The 20937-nt window shown below is 39.2% G+C and overlaps 1 protein-coding gene across 6 annotated transcripts in view; it reads left to right on the top strand.

Moving 5' to 3' along the window:
* LOC109102869 (transcription factor COE3-like) overlaps positions 1 to 20937 on the top strand; it is a 107033-nt gene that overhangs the window by 28883 nt on the left and 57213 nt on the right. For all 6 annotated transcript variants that reach the window (XM_042769960.1, XM_042769956.1, XM_042769955.1 and 3 more), the window contains exons 5-6: positions 198 to 271; positions 5531 to 5599. In XM_042769960.1, the coding sequence (XP_042625894.1) occupies positions 198 to 271; positions 5531 to 5599 (143 nt within the window). The remainder of the gene's footprint in view (positions 1 to 197; positions 272 to 5530; positions 5600 to 20937) is intronic.

Below are 20937 nucleotides of genomic sequence, written 5' to 3'. Positions count from 1 at the left end.
AATGCAGTCTTGGTGAAACTTCTTTCAAAAACATTTAAAAATCTTACCAACCCCAAACTTTTGAACAGTAGTGTATTTTGAGGTAAACGCATTCAAAGCACTGCTGGGGCAAGTTGTCACATTGCATCAAATTAACTTTTTTTCCCCTAAACAATAATTGTGGAAATCATGAATTTGTCTCTCTTTCGTCCTTTTAGCCAATCCTTTATGAAGGCCAAGACAAAAACCCAGAGATGTGTCGCGTTCTCCTCACCCATGAGATCATGTGCAGGTCAGTAAATATTTACCTCTCATTTCTTATAAGAACAACCTGAGACTTCTATAACAAACACAGCTCTGCTCATATTCAAAGCACCAACCAATTGAAGACAATGTAACATGCAGTTTTTGAAGCATATTTTAATGCCTTATTAATTTCTTTTTTATTATTTAACATGAAAAAATATCTTACACCTCATATTAGTGATCATGATTCAGTATCACTATGTGAGAGAGGCTTTAGAAGAATATTAACATATGGTTTGGGAGTTCAGCTCACGGGTGTACCGCAGGGTTGCATAGGTAGGCCTACACGATTCTTCCCGCTCCACTGTGAAGTCCTACAGGGCTTTCCTCATTACATTGACCTTAATGCAGTGTAATTATGGGTTCACAGTGGGCTTGCGTGGCTGGAGGCCTGGATAGAGGTGTATTGTCCATGAATTTTTGTCTGATGGCCATTGGAGGGGGGTGAGGATCTGTAGGGAAGCAGTGCTGGGGGGTCGAGGAAGTTAAGGGGGCTCAGATGCTGGTGTCTTGGGTAACAGGGGGCTAACTTAGAGTTAATAATGTAGTGAGGGGAAATGATGGGGCTTCGTTGGGCACCTGAGGACCGGTGGGAGATGTAAATCCTCCAATAGAGTGTAGCAGTGATTATATATTTATTTTAGGCCAACCCTAAAGTTAGCATCACCCCGGCTCCCTCGAAAAAAACCCAATAAGATTTTTCCATTGGCTTTTGGATTATTACGGAAAATAAGCTCTGTGACCAACAAAGGTTTATGATTCTTACATGTTTTGTTCGTCATGATAAACTTCACAAATGGACACAGCTTTTATGAATTTTAAAGGCTAAATACAGTTGCCAAAAGTAAAAAGCCAAGCGTAGACTATAAACAAACTGCACCACGGTTGCATGACTTCAACATAACCATCATTAAGCTGACAGCTATTTTAGTCTTTGTTTAAAACACATTTTCCCTGAAAGTTTGAGTAAGAATAGTTTGCAAGAGTGCAATTATAAACACAGTGAGGCTGTAAAAATGGGCTAGTATGTAGATGAGTTTTCATGTTCAGTTTGATGACGTTTATTGTCCCCAACAACCTCTGTAGTTCCATTTAGCCACTTGATGGCATCCACCTTTTTCAATACAAGTAAAATCACAAGGGTTAATACTGTTATAGTATATGTTGTAGAATAAAACTTGAAAACATCTTGAGCTTGTGTTAACCACAGACCTTATTTCAGGCATTTAACCAAAAACCCATTTAAAAAAACCTATTGACTTTTGGACAATGGATCCAGAAGTGCTTAAATGGCAACTCTTTTCCGGATTTTGGGTTACAAAAATGCATAATTCCTGCAGCACTATATCTGGCTAGAAGAAAAAAAAGACTACCAATTCAATTCACGTCCGATATTTTTTAGATATTTAATGTTAATGTTCTTTGCTTTGCTCTGACAGAGATTTGCCAAGAACAGAGACAGTCAATTATTATGGGGAGCCTTTAGAGTTATTAAAGTGTTGATGGGAATTTCAACACATTTTGAATCATTAAGATGGACTTTGCTAATTATGTTCATCACAGAAGTGATTCCATCTGGCTGCCACCAGCGCTACATAAATCTCACAAATGCTTCATCCTATAAAGTGGACATCATCACTTCCAGAAAACTCACCTGTTTACACCACACAGCACTGGATGCTGGGTACTCTGTGCTATTTTCTCTCTCAAGGAACTGGGCTTTCTCTGAGATAATTTCGATTCAGGTTCCATTTCCATAATGATGGCTCAGTTTGAGTTGGTCATTACGTGATTGAGTGTGATTATTAACTGCCTCCCCTGATGAATGGTGTGTTTCCATTCGCTAATGAGAGCGAGATGAGAGATATTTCCCCTGTCTCTCACTCCCAGGTGATAGAACTCTTTATCAGGGCCCTGACGGAGTCTGCTTCACCTGCAACACCCATCAACATACAGAAAGCACAGCAGCTGCTCATAGCAAACTTTTGATGTTCTTGTCCCAGATGTGAGGATGAGTGTCCTATGGTCCCTTTCAGTTTAAATAAATAGTGTTAGTTTTGGAGATCATTTCCTTTTTGTGGTAAATGAGCTTAGCAAAAGACTTTGACAGATTATTTGGTATCTCTTGTAAGCAGAGTTACAATATTGCCACATGAACATCATACTTACAGTCACCAGGAACTTTAAGGAGTGTTGTTTCAGATTTGGCTGGTTAGCTAGGCCCATTTTGCCATAGACATTGTAACTACACCATCTGCTAACAGGCATCTCAATTGGAAACCATTCAAAATTAACTTATATTCGGGAGAAATAATTTCTATAAAATGTATACAAAAATATTATATACAGTATACTAGTGTATATTACCAGTGTCTGATAATTTTTTAAAGAATTTTAAATGAATTTATATTATTATTATTTATTACATTGTTCCTGTCAGTTGCTTTTGGCGTCATATATAAAATAATAGATAAATAAATAAAATAAATCATAAATAATAGATAATCTATCTATCTATCTATCTATCTAATCTTTTTATGTTGGTTTTAATTTGGTAAGAGGTAATACATTTTCAAGTAATGTTTTAGGAATAAGACTACAAGTTAATGGGTTGATTAAATGTACATTTTTACCATACAAATAACAGTGAATTTTTTATGGGTTGAAAAAAAGTCCCTTTAAAATAATTAAAATTTAATTAAAGATATTTAACTCTGTAATGTGTGCTCTATAATGTACTATAGGAAGTAATTTATCATGGGACTGGACTTGGTCTGCCTTTAACCATTCAAGGTCCTTCCTGCTCATCCCAATGACTTGAAACTGGCACTTCAGAGTCTCCAAATGAGGCATCGCAGCGGTTAGTTGGCATGGCGCATCTACAAAATCATGGCGCACAGTGCACAGTGGGCACGGACTGGTCTCTGTCCGCCAGTCTGGATGAGGATGTTGTGTTGGAGAGCTCTGCCATCGGCTCTCACCCTCCAGTCAGGCAGCCTGGTGCATATGATTAGCCCTGGCCGCATCCTTTCTGTGCCTGGCTGGGTAATTACAACACTTGCCCTTTGAAAACAAGGCCTCTATTGACATCCATTCTCTCTGTCCTTCTTTATCTTTTCATGTCTTATCTTACTCCTTCAGCATGTTCCACTCTATCTGATGTTAGTCTTACGATTCCCCAGGGAAGCTTTGAAAGCTGTTTTTTATATAAGCTCCACTCTGATATTGTGCCCTCATCCGATAAACCCACCTTTCTAGTTTTTGAGTGAATCTACTTCAGGATACCAGAGGTCTGTCTGATGGACTAGTGAGGGCCACAGTAGAGATAGCAAGCTGAGTAGGTAGCTCTTAAAGCATCTGTTCCCCAATCTATGACTAATCAGTAGGAGCGACCAGAGCCGGTGCCTCTGTACAGGAGCACAGCTTGTCCTGTGCTCATTTTAGGGGTTGGAGGTTGGAGGAGCTGCATTTGTTTTCGTGGTTCTGACCCTTCGTCATTAGCCAAGCCAGGGCTAGCCTGCTCTGACCCTGGAGGGAACGCCATTAAGGCCACATTACAGACGCTCCGCCAAGGTTTGTTTTTGCGAACGGGTGCCGGGACTCCCTCCGGACCTGGCTGGCTCCTGGGGTCCAGTTTGTTTATAACATTTCTTTCGCAGTTTGAGGAGGTTGTCACCACAGCCTCACCATTGGGTTTCCAATGCTAATTGGTCTCCTGGAAGTTTGCTAATGGTTCCAAGTAGCTGGGGGAATAAATTATAGTGACGTGCTCTATGGCAACAGTCACACACACAGAGAACAGGAAAACAACGAACGGTTCATGTTTTTTCAGGTTCTTAAAGATCAAACGATGTGATAAATGATTCATAAAGTCAGATCGTTTTGCATTCAGTGGCTCTAAGTGAGGATTATTTATCAAATGGCAATCTAATGCATGACAGCATGAAGCAAGTAGGATGAATATATCAGGAGTTTTAGTGGTCGGAAAAATCCATACAATATGATTTGAAGTTATTGCTTAGCTAATCTTAGTCGAGGGTAATGATTTTTTTTTTTGTTTCGGCATCTACTTCTTCATTTCATCAAACTGTGTAGAGAAAAATGGAACAGATACTGCAACTTGGTGTCTCCTGCTCTGCAATTCAGGAGCCGCACTTCTTCATGATTAATTTTGATTATCCTTAGTCATTCATAAAAATAAATTTTTTTCTTTACATTATGCTATATAATGTTAAAGGAATTTAAAATATATGTTTTTAATTAAAATATTTTTATTTAAATATATTGTATTATAATGTTTACATATAATAATGTAGTATGTACTAGAATTATTTATTATAATTATAGTCCAAAATTATTAGGGGTATCCGTGTCTCTTGCCGTGAGAACTCAATCCTGCAGGAAACACTACTGCAAAAAATATTTCTCTTCTGACTGATGATCTCAAGCTAATGAGATTAAACTTAATTGGAACCATTTTCACAAGGCAGCCGACACCAGTGGTCTCACCAGTTTGGTTGGCAAGGGGTGAATGGGCTAGGCGGGATGTATTTAGGGGAACCACATGCCACCAGATGAGATGCCAGCCTGGGGCGAGGGCATGGGCAAGGGCAGAGGTGATGACAGTGTTGGAGAGGAGCATTTGGGAGAGAGCCGCTGCACCAGGACTTCTCTGGGTGCTGTCCAAACTGTCAGAGGCTGGCTGAGTGACCTTGGCGGGGGCCCAGCCCAGCTGGAGCACGGGGCGAGAGGAGAAAGAGGGCGACCTGTCAGGCAGCCACCAGCTTGAGAAAGACTTGCCGGTCACCACATAGCTCCATCCCTATCTTTTAAAGAACACAGCAGAGCTTTTCTTCTAATCATGAAAGCAAATCTCAGAACTCTTTTTTTTGTACACTCATTCATAATTCTGTGGTCATTGTGCATTTTTTCCCCTTTCTCTTTGGTTCCAATTCAAGTCACTCTCAAATTCTGTATTTATAAAATCTAACTGAACATCAAGCTGCTTGACTAAAGATACAGTCAAATACTGTGTTGCTCTCTAAAACAATAGTAAACATAAATAAATATGTAATTATCTAAAATTATGTAAATAAAAAAGTAAAAAGAGAGAGATAGATGTCTTTATATATTGCTACAGTATCAGTACAGAGGTAGCAGTTGCCAATATCAAACTCAAAAACATTCCAATATCGATCCAACCCTATTAGATAGGCATGTAACTTATGTCTTCTATCCATTTCAGCCGGTGTTGTGACAAGAAGAGCTGCGGGAACCGAAACGAGACGCCATCTGATCCTGTCATCATCGACAGGTAAGAACATCTTCTATCTTCCTCTTGCCCTCCAAAATGGAAAGGCGTCTGCATCTTCAGGCATCTGGATATTTTATTAATGTGCATTTTGGGGAGCAAATCCCGCATCCCACAACAGAACATAATCAGCCTTGCCGCCAAGTGAGCAAAAGACAGTGTGTGTAGACTTGCTCCTCTTGACAAATGCAGCTCTCGCAGCAACCACATCTGGGATTCTGAAACATTTAGAGATATTGAATATATTGCATAATTCCCATCAGTTTTGCTTTTTTCCCCATGGGTTAATGCTACTTGTTTTTAGTTTTAGGATTGCTAACTGCTTATTCTGTTCTCAATACCATCTCTCAAACTCTTTACCCTGTTGACTGGACTTCTACCCGCTAAAAGCGTCTGTAGGGAGGCTCTGTAATGACTGGAATGAAGCGGATGTGATTGTGTGAGAGAGTGTGCTCTTCCAAACAGGACAGCAGTGAGAGTGTCCTCCTAGGGCACAGGGGTCATTACCAAATCCATGTTGGCTCGTTAGACTGGCCTTGGAGCGTATCCAGCGGACAGAAGTGAAGGGAGCCGGAAATCAGTGACCCTCCCTCTTTCTCCACACACACACACTTACAAAAGTGTGTACGCACAACCACACATGAAATCTTCTCACCTCTAGCTGCCATGGAGTGCATCTGATTGGTGTAAGGTCCGAACCTGCAGAGATGATGTCACCTTTTCATGCTCTCTGTGTCGTTTATGGAATGTACCATTATTTAGCCGCTCAGTAAATGACAAAACCCTGCAACCATTATAGCAGCCGCACCAGCAAGCAACTACGAATAATGCCAATTTACTAACAACCGATGGGGCGAGAGAACCATCAAAGGCGTGACAAAATACGACAAAAGCGTGCACGAGAGCGTTTGAATTTTTCATCTCTCTACAATGAGGCTGATATTGCCATCTGAAATGTTTCCTCTGGGAGTAGTCGGAATGAAAGGCGCTATGTGGGGGCTGAATCCCTGATGTCTAGTGTGTGTGTGTGTGTGTGTGTGCCAGCCACATCCGAACTCCTCATTACGCTGACCAAAACCCATTCTAAAGTGTTATGTGATGCATGTGATTTAAGACAGACTGGTCCATACAACTGCATTTTAGCGCCCTATTAAGATGGGCAGTATTTATAGGAGCGCCGCCCTGAGCTCCTTAAACCAACAGATAAATCAGTTCGGCGCAAGGGATGGCTGCCGGCCCACCATGCAAATCAGCTGTAGAGCCCGTCACTGTAAAAGGCTTAATCACGGCCATTCATCCTGTCCTTCACAGTCTCTACCTTTGTTTCAAGCACAGATCTGCTCTGTAAATCAAGACCTGCTGTGCATGGCTGTGCAGCCCCATGCATCACAAATAAGAGCCCTCACACGCGCACACTTGCATTAACACAGCCAGACCTGGTGGTGTTAGAAGAAAACATTTTTCATGCCTGCCTCTCCGTTGGTTTAGTCTCATCAATTTTACCCCATTGATCGTGATGTTTACCGCTAATGGGGACAATAAACAACAACAAACAAAGAGCTTCACTTGATTATTTGTGATTTCGGCCCATTATTGGTTATCACGGGAAATAAGGCAGTTACGGTGACACAGTCACTTCCTGTCCTGTTCCAGCTTCGTAAATGTCTGTTCTCAAGTCCACTTAGTTAGGGGTTAAGTATGGGTCAGAAAGGTCAGGGGTCATATCTCATGACCCCTTTACTTACACAAACTGGGAAGCATTACATGCCATTTGCAGATCAAGAAGTGCTCAGGCAAGAGTAAAGTGAAATATTGCTGTGCGAGCTTTAAAACAGGTGTTAGTACAAGCTAATATTGCAATTAGATCGTCCAGAGAGTTCTCTTAGTTGGGCAATAAATTGTGCGGTGCTGTCAGTGCTTATAGCAGGATGGGGGGAGTTTGGTCTAATTACCTCCTTTTGCCTCCCATCCATCCAGCCTCAAGCATGATCGTCATAATTCGCTTCTATGCTTTTCATTTTGAGTCATGCACAAGCAGTAAAGCATTGACATGAGACCATAGATAACGGTTAACATGCAATTCCATGTGACCTTCCTGACCTCTGCTCTATGTCTGTTATCACAAAGTGTCTCTCTCATCTTGTGTCTTAATCAGGAAATTAGTTTTCATGAAGGTCCTGTATGGCACAGATCAGTAGATGTGTGAAAATGAAGATAAAGACTTCTTGAGACGTGTGTGTTAAGTGTAATATTGTTTTATGTACAGTGAGACCCAAAAGTCTGGGACAACATTGGAAATCCTGGAGTAAAAAATCATTTTAAAGGAAATAAACAGTGTATTGGGTTTTAAGTTTAAGGATAATAATAATATATTTTTGACATTGAACATATTTACTCTTTTGTACTGGTCAGTTTCTACACTGAAGATCTGGGAGTAAAAAACATTTTAAAGGAAATAAACAATAACATAAATTAAAGTGTAATTTAAATTCAAGGTTAATAATAAAATATTTACTAATATATGTTATACATTTATTTTTTGAAAGTATTGTGTTTACACCTTTTTATAAATATATACATTATTAAATATATTTCTACTTAAATACAACAAATAAATGAAAACATAAAAATTAAAAAATAAACTAATATATGTAAAAATATTATATTAATATAAAATTAATATATAAAAATAGTAGCTTTTTTACTAATGGTCCTTCCCTTTGCTTGATTATTTATATGTGTGCTTAATTCAGAACTTAACCCTTTAGTTGACTGTTTGTATAGGATTATGTCTACATGAAAATACAAATATGAGTGCTCCTCAATCTTAACCCTTTGTTTGACTGTTTGTATGTGTTAGAGCTGTGTGTGGTTGTACATATATGTGCATGTCTATGTCAGAGCTTAACCCTGTGGGGGTGGCTGCTGATTTTTGGTTATCAGCTTCTCTGGACTCTTCCCAGCATTCGCGTTCTATTGATCGAGCTGCGCGCCCATCGTTGCCGGCCAGATTAAGAGTATAGATTTGCAATAAAAGAAGGACATTACTGGGCAGCCTGGGTAAAATTGAAAAAAATGATGAGCTCTTGGAAGTGGAGATGAGTCAGAGGCAGAAGAGAAGGGTGTTAAATAGGCAGATTTTAGGTAAGTGTGTGTTAGAGACACATTTCAGACGGATACTGTACATGTATGACATTATACACTCAGGACTGGGAAGTCTTTAATGTGCTTTAATGTGGAATATCAAAAAGAGTGGTGAAAATATTTTATTGATTAATCATTTTAGAGTAATAATTTGCAGTCACTTTTAGCCATCACAAAAGCAGCATTTTATTATTACATAAAAACGGTTCTAAAAGAAATAATTTGCGCAACAATGAAAATTCTGTCATTGTTTACTCACACTACACTTGTTCCAAACCTGTATGAGTTTCTTTCTAAGAACACAAAAAACTATCCCTTTAAAGGTGAAGTGTGTCATTTCTGTGCTAGTAGTTTTAACAAATGGAATTATAACAAAAAGCACTTCTCCCATCTGCCAATGGTAAAAAGCAATAGGTTTGCCAAATATTGTTCAAGTGTTTTAGGTTGGATTCATACTAGGTCTGTCCGTTATGCAGGTATATATATATATTTTTTTTCTTTTTTTTGCATGTGTATGTGTGTGTTTTATGTGTGAAATATGAATAATCATGGTGTGTTGTAGGGCCTGTTGCATGTGGCCCGTTTGGCTGGTTTAATAATTTAGTATATCCTCTCCCTCACAGGGGGACCTGTCTTGCCCCCATTCCTTTCTCATACACACTTATGTGGAATGGAGAAGAAGAAACAAGAGTATGAAAACAGTGCTAGAAAGTAAGAGTGATTTTTGAGCATTCTGCTATGGCACAGCTGTAGCCCTGGTGGTGGCACTCTGATAAAAACACTGACAGATGCAGGTGAAATGAGGCCAGTCGCCATGACGATGTGGAGCATAAAGTTCCCATAGCGATTTTAGAATGGTCATCTCTCATTAACCCTGAATCTATTGAGCCATTTTTACCAAAAGCAGCCCCATCAACTGCAGAAGTGATTGCGAACACAATCATTCCTGAGCTTTCAGCCTACACTTTAAAGGATTTTGTGTTTTTGTGCTTTTTTTCATATATTGAATATAGAGACGTCAGGAAATGACGGGAGAATGGGATAATGAGGTGTTGCAGGCCTAATTCAAACCCATACCACCCACAGAAGCACCACAGCCCTGAGTGTCTTGGGCAACGACTGTGATACATATCATATATGACAATTTCACCTCTAATCTCGCAGCCACAACCTAATGCAAACGTGTGTTTTTATCTTAATCGTAACACAATGATGACCTTGAGTGGCCGACTGAGAGGATTGAAGGGAAATACGGCAGTCGCTGTTTGTGCTGTAGACCTCTCCTCTTTCATGTGGGCTATCCGTTTCAACTCTTGCTACACCAGCTACACAGCCAGGACTGCAAATAGAAAGCCACACAACCACAAGCACCTTCCCTCTCAGCTCTGTTGTTACAGTCTCACCCTCTGCTGCACAGAAGCCTCCAACAGAAGGTTAACTCACTGTATCTGGAGCACCAACGTCCTCATGGACTTTTTCATTTTTTTAAGTTTTAATTTTCTTTCTTTTTTTTTATTTGACTGAATAAGGGGTGTAGAAATTATCTGAAAAATTGGGGAACACCATATCGTCCTGGCTTTTACATGGATCATGAATATTAATTAGATTATTTAACATCCACTCAGCAGTACTTAATGATTTGCTGAAAGTTATGTACAGTAAGTGTTTTAAAAGTACTTTTAACTTGACACAGTATATTAAAAATGTGGCTGTCATGGCTTAAGCCAGTGCCTTAAAAGGGCTTGACAAATTCCACCTCCTTACTTATAAAGTTGTCATTTTGTGCATCCAGCTACAATTTTTTCCTCACTCCAGGGTCACCTGAAATTAAACTATTCACAATATTACAGTTACACCAACTAAAGTAATTTTAATGGTCAGATCAGGTAGAAATAGGTAACAAGTATATTTTTCAATGTGCTTTTTTTGTGGTGAAACATACCTATTTTGGTTTTTTTTGTACATTCAAAGAGCTTTGTGCAAAAGGTCTGTTCTTCTATTCACTTAAAAACAGATGAAGCAGTCGGTGAGGCTGGCAGGAGTTATAGCAGAGCGAGGGGCATCTGTAGTGCCTGTTTACTGCTCTCTATGGGGAAAGTGTTGTGTTTGCATCCAGAGCCTGAGGTGAGATGTGTCTGGGAGCCTGTGGGGCAGACAACATTAGGCCCAGGCTTAGTCACAGCCTGCATAACGGCCCCGGGCCCTGCAGGGATGGATGTGCTCCTGAGGGCCCACTCTGATGGAGAAAGAGAGAAGCAGAAAGACAGGAATAGAAGGAGGAAGAACTCAAACAAAACAACAACTACACATCTGTCAGTTCTTACACTATAATGCAGGGTTTCATGCAGCTTCTTTAGGGATGCTGTTAGATGCTCGGAGCGAGATTCTCCAAACAGCCAGGTGAGCATCGCCTCCTTCCACTGAATGGCAGAGCGTTTCTGGGGTTATGGGAATCTGAACGCCCCCCTCCAGCAAGCGTGGAAGTGTTTCAGCTAAATCCACCCCTCCAGTGCCTGTCACTAATGCTAGCATTATCCCTTGCTACCCCTCTGTGAGGGAAAAGCTATCGATCGCTTCTTCCTTATCCCTCTGTCGACATATCGTTGCCTCCTGCGGGTCTCAAAGAAGGAGCGCTGGGTGCTGTGTAATCTGGGAAAGTAAACACAGTCAGGGGCCCTCTTAGCCACGCCCCAGTATTGACTAAGATCATATTGACTTGTCTGGGATATTGTGAACTGGGCCTGAACTCAGAGTCTAACCCATGTTCTGATGCCAGATGGGTACTGTATATGATTTCAGACTAAAATATCATAATTATGCTTTGTATTTTGCCTAAAACTGCCCCATAACTGTGGCAAAATCACTGTAATGATTCAAATAACATCTCTAGCTACAAATAGTTGATAAAATGCAAAAGTTTTAATATCCAATATGTCCAGAAGGAACACAATTATTTAAATATAAAATGTGAAGTGTTACACAGGGAATTCTGTTAACCGTAAATAAACACAATTACATGAAATGCCATTAGATTTATTATAGCTTTTACCATATATAACAGGGAAGCTCTTAACTAATTAACAGGTTTTTACCATTTTAAAATCTTTTACTGTTAAAATTATGATTTTTTTTTTTTTAGAAACTCTAGAAACAAATAGTTGATCAAATTTGTAAATTTCAATATCCAATAGGTCCTGCTTAATTTCTGTTTACTCTCTGATAACTTTACCCCTTCTTACCTTAGTTACACGAACGTCTGTCCAATTAAAAACAGTCCTAATGAGGCCCTGCTGTTTTGCATCAGAGGGTATGGTGCCATGCTTCATTAAGGTGTCTCTATCCATGGTGCTGATTCTGGCTAGCAGATGTGAAGGGGGTTTGCATGCTCCTCCTTAAGCTGCTGAAAGGGTAGAGCAGTCCTGTCGCCCCATGGAGATCCAGATCAGCATGGGGCTCTGTGCAGTTCATGGTCCGGTCAAACTGCAGATGTTCTCGAGAGGTGCTCACATATAAGAGGTGGTTTTGAATACAGAATGCATGTGTAGTTAAACATATCAAATTTAGTTCTGTCTTAAATCTAAATTATAGTATATATTCAGCCTTCCTTTTAGGGTCTTTTCATTTTAGTAAGCATTTTAGTTTTATGTCATGGCCTAACCAGACGCAACTTTTTTTTTTTTTTTGTCTACACTTTAAGTGTTCTCCCCCCAGAATTACATTTTAAATATATTAGAGTATATTGAGTATTTTTTCCTCATTCAATATTCAATTATTCTCAGTGTTATGCAGTTAAACACAATAACCATACAGTAAACAGTAACAAAAGCAGAAGAAAGGTCATTCCACCTCTAGAGTTTCCAACTGGATCAGGGAGTGATTTGTGAGCTGAACTCTGCAGATCCAAATCTAGTCAACCTCACCTCTGAAATCCCACACAGCTGAACAGCAGGAAAACACAGTGGTATAGAATGTCCTTGATGTGGTTTTGAATGAGTGCGATTTATCCTCTACCACTCCATCTATGCTTTCTTTTTTCTTTCCTCCCTATGTCCTCTGGGTCTGTCACTGTCTCAGGGTGCAATCTGGCCTTGACATGCCCAGACCAGCATATAAGCGGAAAAAGAAACAGAGACCAAGAAAGAGGGGTGTGGAGGACAGAAGTGATGGTGTGGATGAGGGTAGAGGTGGGGTGGAGGGCAAACGAAAGAGAAAGGCAGGTGCTGGATGGAGGCAGGTGGAGAAATGGAAACGGAGTCAGAATGGAAGAGGTGGAGGGATGAAGCCCAGAGGAGATTGGAAAGAGAAAGAGGAGCAGATTAAGAGGGTATTGATTTCTATATAAAGATCCATAAATCTGATGTGGGCGACCATGGCAGCGTAGTATCCAGCCACAGGAGACTGCTTTAGGGACTGACTGTTACATAATCACAAACATACATACAAACATACACAGATCTTCCCAGTGAGATGTTTTATTGTTTCAGTGAACTGCTAGGTTGACTTGTATTGTTATTCAAACCCTTAATTTTTTCATATCGGTTAAAATCAGCCGACTACAATGAAATTACAAAACAAAAACACAGTTTCAGTATCATTCGAACATATGGGGTCAGTCAGACATTTATTTTTATTTTTTATTTTTTTTGAAAGAAGTTTCTTATGTTCACCAAAGCTGCATTTATTTGATGGAAAATTCAGTAAAAACAGTAATATTGTGAAATAGTATTACAATTTAAATATATTTTAAAATGTCAATTATTCCTGTTATGGCAAAGCTGAATTTATCAGCCATTACTCCAGTCTTCAGGGTCACATGATCCTTCAGAAATCATTCTAATATGCTGATTTGGTGCGTTCTTATTTTCAATGATGACAACATTGCTTCATTTTTAATTTAAATTTTTTTTTAAAGATTCTTTGATGAATAGAAAGTTCAAAAGAAAGTTTTTGTTGGAATATAAATCTTTTGTAACAATTCAAAACTCTTTACTGTAACTTTTAATCAATTGCATCTTTGCTAAATATATAAAATGTATGTAAAATATAATTTACATTTAATATTTTAGTGATTCAGTGAGTGATTCATGGTTGTAAAACTGGTGTCGTAAGCATTAACAAGGCGTTGCTATGTGGTCACTAGGGTGTTATGGGTGGTTGCTTACTAGAGTGCACCTCTGAGTCTCTAAATATTGCTTTAAGTCTATGAGATTTTTTTTTTAGTACGCCATATGAAAACCGTAAATCTAAATGCTTGGAAAAGTAATAGCACACCCATCCTTAAAAAAAAAAAAAAAAAAAAAAAACACATCATTTGAACTGTTTGTAGCACAACCAGTACATTTATTACTTGGTTAGAAGTGTGATAAATCGCAAACCCTAAATATGAGCAATTGTAATAGTGTTTGCTTTAAGTGCCTTAGTAAACACCACTAATTAGTGTCCACCATTACATAGAGAGCTTTACCCTGTGCAGGAACTGCTTGTGATGAAGCCTGGCTTGTGTCTGAGTTGTGGTGGTGTAGTTTGTGTTGGTGTTTGTCTGGGTCAGCCTTTGTTGTGTTATGTGCCGCTGACATAGATCTCTAGAGCCAGAGGATCATGTATATTTGATGCTTTGTTGTTGTTAGTAAGACCCCATAGTTTAAACTTAACACACATGTACAGTATGTATGTGCACATAGTCACAAATGCACCTACTTGCATTTATAGTATTATACACAGACATTCTTGCAAAGGCATGTCAATTCTCATTCATACTCACACTCGTTTGCCCACCTGAAGCTATATACACCTCTTGTTAGAATTCTATCGGCCCGTAAAAACACACCATCCCTCGCTTTCCAAACGAATACTGCCTCTACATAATTATACACACACTTTCTCTGTCTGTCTTTCTTACACAAACACACACACATGCCGTTTCTGTATTTCTCAGTCTCTCCAACAAACACACGCATGGACACACACACGCTCTCACACAAAACACAACACAAATCAATACCAATTTATAATTCAGGATTGCTGGAGTTTGGGTTTTAGGGCAGGCCAGCATCCAGCCTTCATAAATATTACAGTGTTATTGACTGGATCCGAATGAATTGGAGATTTTTTTTCTTTCTCTCTCCCTCTCTCCTTGCCCCCTTTCTTGTTTCAGGGTGCCGAGCAATAAAGCTTGCTTTTATTTATTCCCTTTGAGATGGTCTTTGAGAGGCCTAACTGGACAACAAATTTGATCCCAGGAATGAAATAAAGTAGCTAATGGTGGGCAGAAGGGGATGCCCCCCCAAATCTGCGGAGAGTAATGTAGAGTGTGTTGGGATTGGGATAAGTGGGGTGATTTGTCTGAGCCATGTCCCCTCTGGTAGCCAGAACCGGGTGCACTTTCACATGGATTTATGCCCTAAGTAAAAACACATTGTCTTGTAATACATTGATCACTCGGACCGGAGCCAGGGGTGCAGTCTCGACTGCCAGAATGGAACAAGCTAGTAGCCAGTCAGTTATCCGTAATTCATTTTTAAAACTTGTTTTACTTTGTAAAACAATTTTTCATTAAAATTATAGTGCCACAAAATTTTTAATCACTTTAAATGTAATTTATGATAAAGAAAACTTATTTTTTTTTGGAACTAACATTTTAGAAATTACAGAAATGATTGTGACGAGGATAAAAAAAGAGTACAATAATAAAATTTAACCATATATGGCCTACAGTTATGCTAATGAGTTATACTGGTGGATGAGTTTATTTAGAATTTTACTATTAATGCAAATCTTTTATTCATTCATGTTCTGAAAGCAATAAGCCACTTAAAGTTGTATGTCACAGTGAATTTACCATAATGAAATATATATATATAAATAAATAAATAAATATTAATATTTTACAGCATTTTAATTTAAAAATTAAATATGTCAATAGTTTACAGATTTTTACTATTAGTGATTCTTGGCCATAAAACTTCAATGTTGCTAGGGTAAGGATTTGCAAAGGTATTGCAATGTGGTTGCTAAGGTGTTTTGAGAGCTTATTAGGGGGTTGCTGTGTGGTTACTAGGCTGTTCTGGGTGGTTGCTACTTAATTGAACATACTTCTAAATCTCTAGATATAGCTTCATTCTTTAATTTAAGACTGAGACTTTTTTGCGTGCTTTTATATAGACTGCCAGGTGAAATATTCTGTATTATTAGGTGGTTGGGTACAAAAAGGCTTGTTATATACACTTGTTATTTTTTGCTTTTTTGTAATTCTTATAATTGCAGGTACTAATTCTTCTATAAATAATAATAAATTGTTTTTATTGACACTCTGAAGTGAATTTTGCTGAAAAATAATCTTCTCCATTGGAATTTCTCCAGCAGTCATTTTCAACAGTTGGGGGGTACAGAGCTGTCAGGCCCATAGAGGTGAATAGACTGAGTGTGTGTGTGTGTGGAGAAGATGATGTTTAACCCTCTTCTGCTTGTGTTCCCTGGCATGTTGTATCCAGACACAGTGTGAAGCGCTCAACTTGTCCGACATATACGGAAAGAGCTGGTTGGTTTAAGTCCGGTGAAAATGCACACACACACACACACACACATACACACACACACACACACACACACACACACACACACACACACACACACACACACACACACACACACACACACACACACACACACACACACACACACACACACACACACATACGCTTCAGTTTTCCCTGACCTAAAACCTCCACCCACCCCCACCTCGGATCTCCTGGGGAGTCTCGGCCGATGAAAGAAAATCAATCATGTCATAAAACGGGAGAAAAAAAGAAAAGAACCTTTTTACCTCTGCAATTAAAACCACCAGCAGCTATAAACTTTCCTGATAAAACCCCAGCACCATACTACACACACAGTACAAATACAGCACATACAAATTTAAGTCAGTGTGACATGCTGTTTGCAGCCCAATTTACTTTTGTAATTTGATCGATTTCAGAGAAAAAAATTAAGGCAGGAAATTTCTCTCATGTGAATTAATTGGATGGTGAAAAGTGAATGTTAAAAGACAAGCAAGTTGTAACATTTTGGTTAGTGATTATAAAGTATTTTTTTTCTTCAAAATAACGTACTCTGATGGATAGTTCTCAATAATATTTATTTATTTATTTAAAAAAAATTGGGAAATATATATTTTTTCAATATACTATATTTAAAATGTTTTTGATATATTATAGAATCATTTTGATAATTGTATTACAATTATTTATTATTATTTATTTATTTATTTATTTATTTTTGCCATTGAAACAACATGAGTAAATAATGAATTAACATTTTTGGATGCGCTTTCTGCTAAAGGCTTGTGCAATTTCATACAAAACTTACAGATTCACATATTATTATTTGCACGCATTCAGATGCAGGCAGCTTCCACAGGCACACACGCTCTCACACTAGACCAGAAGCCAGGTTGCCGGGCTAGTGGCTCCAGAGAGAGGGGGGATTTAGGTTCGCTCGTTCTCTTCTAGCAGTCAATACCGAGCTCATCAACCGGCCCATTTTAATCCCTTAATCAACCATAGCGACTGATGCTTAATTGGGCCAAGAGTCCAGTAAAGATCCCTTCCTCCACCTCTGATCCTGTCAACACTTTACATAAGGGCCACCGCTCACCCCTCACGCATCTTAACCGTGCTGTGGATTCTACCGGTAAGACCTAGTCTGCTGAGAATAAGAGTTTTTCGATCAGGGCTTTACCATCTGTGTGATTGACTGGACTTTCAGACATTGCTGCAATACTAACAAGCTTACTAAGAGATCTCCACACGAGTTAAGCTAGACCTTAGAGACATTTAAGCCAGGCTTGGTAAATGTACCTGTTGTTTTGTATCCCTCATTTAAGGGCAGGTTTTCTCAAAGTTCCTTAATGATAACCGATACATGTAGAAGCCCAAGTTAAACATCTGTTTTTCTCACAACCCGGTTTGAGCTGTAGCAGGTACCATCTATGGCGTCTCCAGCACACATCTGTACTCTACTCTTGTAAACCGCCCAACAAAAATATATGAATTTATTGATTTCTTTCTGACCACACGCATGATTTTTCCTATTTCCCCCCTCACCTGAGACGAGTGATCTATATGTCCTCTGATGTGGGGTAAAGGCTGACCATACATGCTGGCTCTGAAAATATTGGTGCAGGCCTTGCAGTTGGTGTTAACATTCCATTGATCATTCTTTCTATCTATATAATCTATATTCAAAGCCAAAAGGATTTTTTTTTAATTGCATACTTTTTTTTTCTTTTTTTTTTTGCCTACTACCAGTGGGGTCTAACTGCTGAAATGAATGATCCAAACCTTGACTCTGGAACAAGCAGCTGCAAGCCACCCACACTAGCATTACGTACCAATGCACTGTGGGAGATTTTTCATGTTTTAGAGAGTGACTTGATTTTGTCAGATGTCTTTGCTTATTTTAATTCTTCAGCCTATTATACCTAATCATTTAAATGTGATCACTTTGATAAGTTAGCGTAGGAGGGTCAGTAACACTTCTTAGCTTCGCCATGTGGGCCAACTGTGCAGACCATAAGCCATTGTGGGAAAAAAAACCCAGTGCTTTATCAAGCAAATTCAGGAGTTGGTTCTCATCAAGCGCGGTCTGTAGGCAGTTAACGGCAGCTTTATGACAGGAGCAGAGAAATCAGTCTCTGTAGACGAGTCCGAGTAATGAAAGGCAGGCCGTTTGTCTCTCTCTTTTTCGTCTTTACGCTAAAGGCTCTGGTTGCATGGAACTGTTCAGCAGGCCCTGGTGGATGCTAAAGGATTGTTTGTTGCCTGCTAATCATGACCGCCGTGTCTGCTGAAGGAGCATTTGGCAGTGGCAAACGAGGAAGAGAGAGAGAGAGTGGCTACCGCTGCTGCCCAGGCGTCTTTAGTGGCAGTAAAACCCTCTTAGTGGGTAGTGCCATCTGGCCGAGCCCCTTGTGGGGGCGTAATGTGCCCGAATCGCAGGGTCGAGATGCTTTACTACCCAAGCCTGCCGGCTGCAGATGGCACGGGCAGAGCCACTAGAAAACGCCAAGGTCGGGCACGCACTGTGGCATGGGATTCACGGCGCTAAATGGCATGGAAAGCATTTGATGGTGCGCTGGACAGACAGCGAGGCATCTGAGGGCCCAGAATGCATCTCCCAGCATACATCAGCACAGACGCTCAACACCCCGGTGAGCAGAAGCAGACTTAAATGAACATCAGGGCTACTGCTGCTTTATTAGACAAAAATAAAGCACAGAAGTTGTTATTTAAATGCCATTGAATGATTGCAGCACATAAGAAAATCTTAAAGATGGTATTGGATTGACAGGAAGAGGAATTTATTGAAAATTAAGCACGGAAGTGTTGTTAAAATGCTGCTGGATGAACGTGGCATGTAAGTTTCAGGTCACAGAAAATCTTAAAGATTGTATCAGTGTCTTCGTTTGGATTAGACTTTGGCATAAAAATGTGATATAGTGGCACACATTATGGGCTGTGTGCATAAGTGTGTGTATTTAGGTATTTGTGCATGTGTGAGTGGGTTTGGGCCCACTCCAGAAATCCCACGTCACCCGTGCGGTTCTTAGGGACCCTTTATGTTGTAGTGGGTGGCAGCTGGCAAAATGAATAGCCATTTTAAGAGCATTGAGACAATAACGGGCACAACGCACAAAGGAATTTAATAACTATGCAGTCACCATCAAGCAGAAATAAAATACAGAGAAGAAAAGGTATTGGGTGGAGTAATGTTTTTATTTATATGAGCCTGTTTTCCCTTCACCCTCAATCCAGACCTACACAAATGGGCCGGGGGTCCCAGAACTCACAGTGCCCACAGCCAGAAATGAAACTGAAAATTAATTTTGGGCAGGCTGGGGGTTTCATTAAATTCTTTTTTTTTTTTGGCTCATTTCCCTGAGTGGTCCCTGAGCTAAACACCCTGGCATCAGTGGTGTCTGTGCCAAACCAGCCCCCAACGCCCAGCACTACACCCATAAGAGAATAACCAGGCCCACTGTGCACAACAAAGACATGACAGAAAAGTTGATGCTTAGATCTCCAGACTTACACAAGTTTAACAATTTCCCATTGAACTGTTTACACTGTTAACTGATACAAATTTAACATCACCCTTTGTGAGGGAACTATTTTGGATTATTTTCTTTTATATTTTATATTTTGAAATGTAGTAGTATTAAATAGTTTTTTAATAGATTTTTTTGTTATATTGTATTTATTTATTATTATATTTTAATTAAATTTTTCATTTGCTCAGTGAGATACTTCGAAATATGTTAGACTTTTTTAGTTGTAATTTTTCTTTTTTACTTTATTTTTATATTTAATATTTTAAAACAATATTTTTGCTTCATTTTAGCTGATCAACAGGATATTTTTTAATCAATTTTATGTTTTTTTTTTTAGTTAGTTAATGTTTTGTTATTGCACTTTTTAATTCCAATAAATATAGTGTATTACTATCGAGTCATATTTTTGTGATTTTTATTATTATTATTTTTTTTTTTAGAAAACAAATATTTCCATCTCTCTAATAATGGCCAATTAGGTCATTTTAGTAAATAGATACTTCCGTGGCCTCTTGTGCGTGCGTTTGGTGTGTGAAGCATCTTCCATGCGATTTATACTGTCACTTCCCGGAAAGCTATCAGAAACCATCTAGCCATTCTTTTGTTATTTATTCTATTCTATTCTATTTTTTTATATTTTTTTGCTTTATATTTTAAAGCAAATTCCTACCTTTTCTCTCAGTCGGACTCAGGAAAATTGAGTTTTCAAGGTGAACATCCCATTACTGGAGAAGGTTGACAAATTAATTTGGTGTGCGCCTTGTTGCAGTGTGGGTAGTGATAGAGACCAGCCTGTCAATTTGAGAAATGAGGGCCTGCTCAGGCAGCCAGATGGGAGTGAAATTGAACAGCACATTAGCTAATTACTTATGCAAATCACCCGTTCTTGCACCTTAACTTAAGCACGGTGGATGATACTCGGGGTGGCTGGAGAGTTTTAGATAATACTAATCCTACTCCCATCACCCACACAAGCACATCTTTACCTGCTGAGAAAGCTCTATGAGGAATTGCTCACAAATAGCTGAATGCACAAACATACACACACACGCAGCTTTCCCACTCTCGTGAGCACATGCACGCACACACA

Source organism: Cyprinus carpio, chromosome A14 (assembly GCF_018340385.1).
Source record: "Cyprinus carpio isolate SPL01 chromosome A14, ASM1834038v1, whole genome shotgun sequence".
Lineage (NCBI taxonomy): Eukaryota > Metazoa > Chordata > Actinopteri > Cypriniformes > Cyprinidae > Cyprinus > Cyprinus carpio.
The sequence above is the reverse complement of the archived record's forward strand: the minus strand, read 5'-3'. Positions and strand labels throughout refer to the sequence as shown.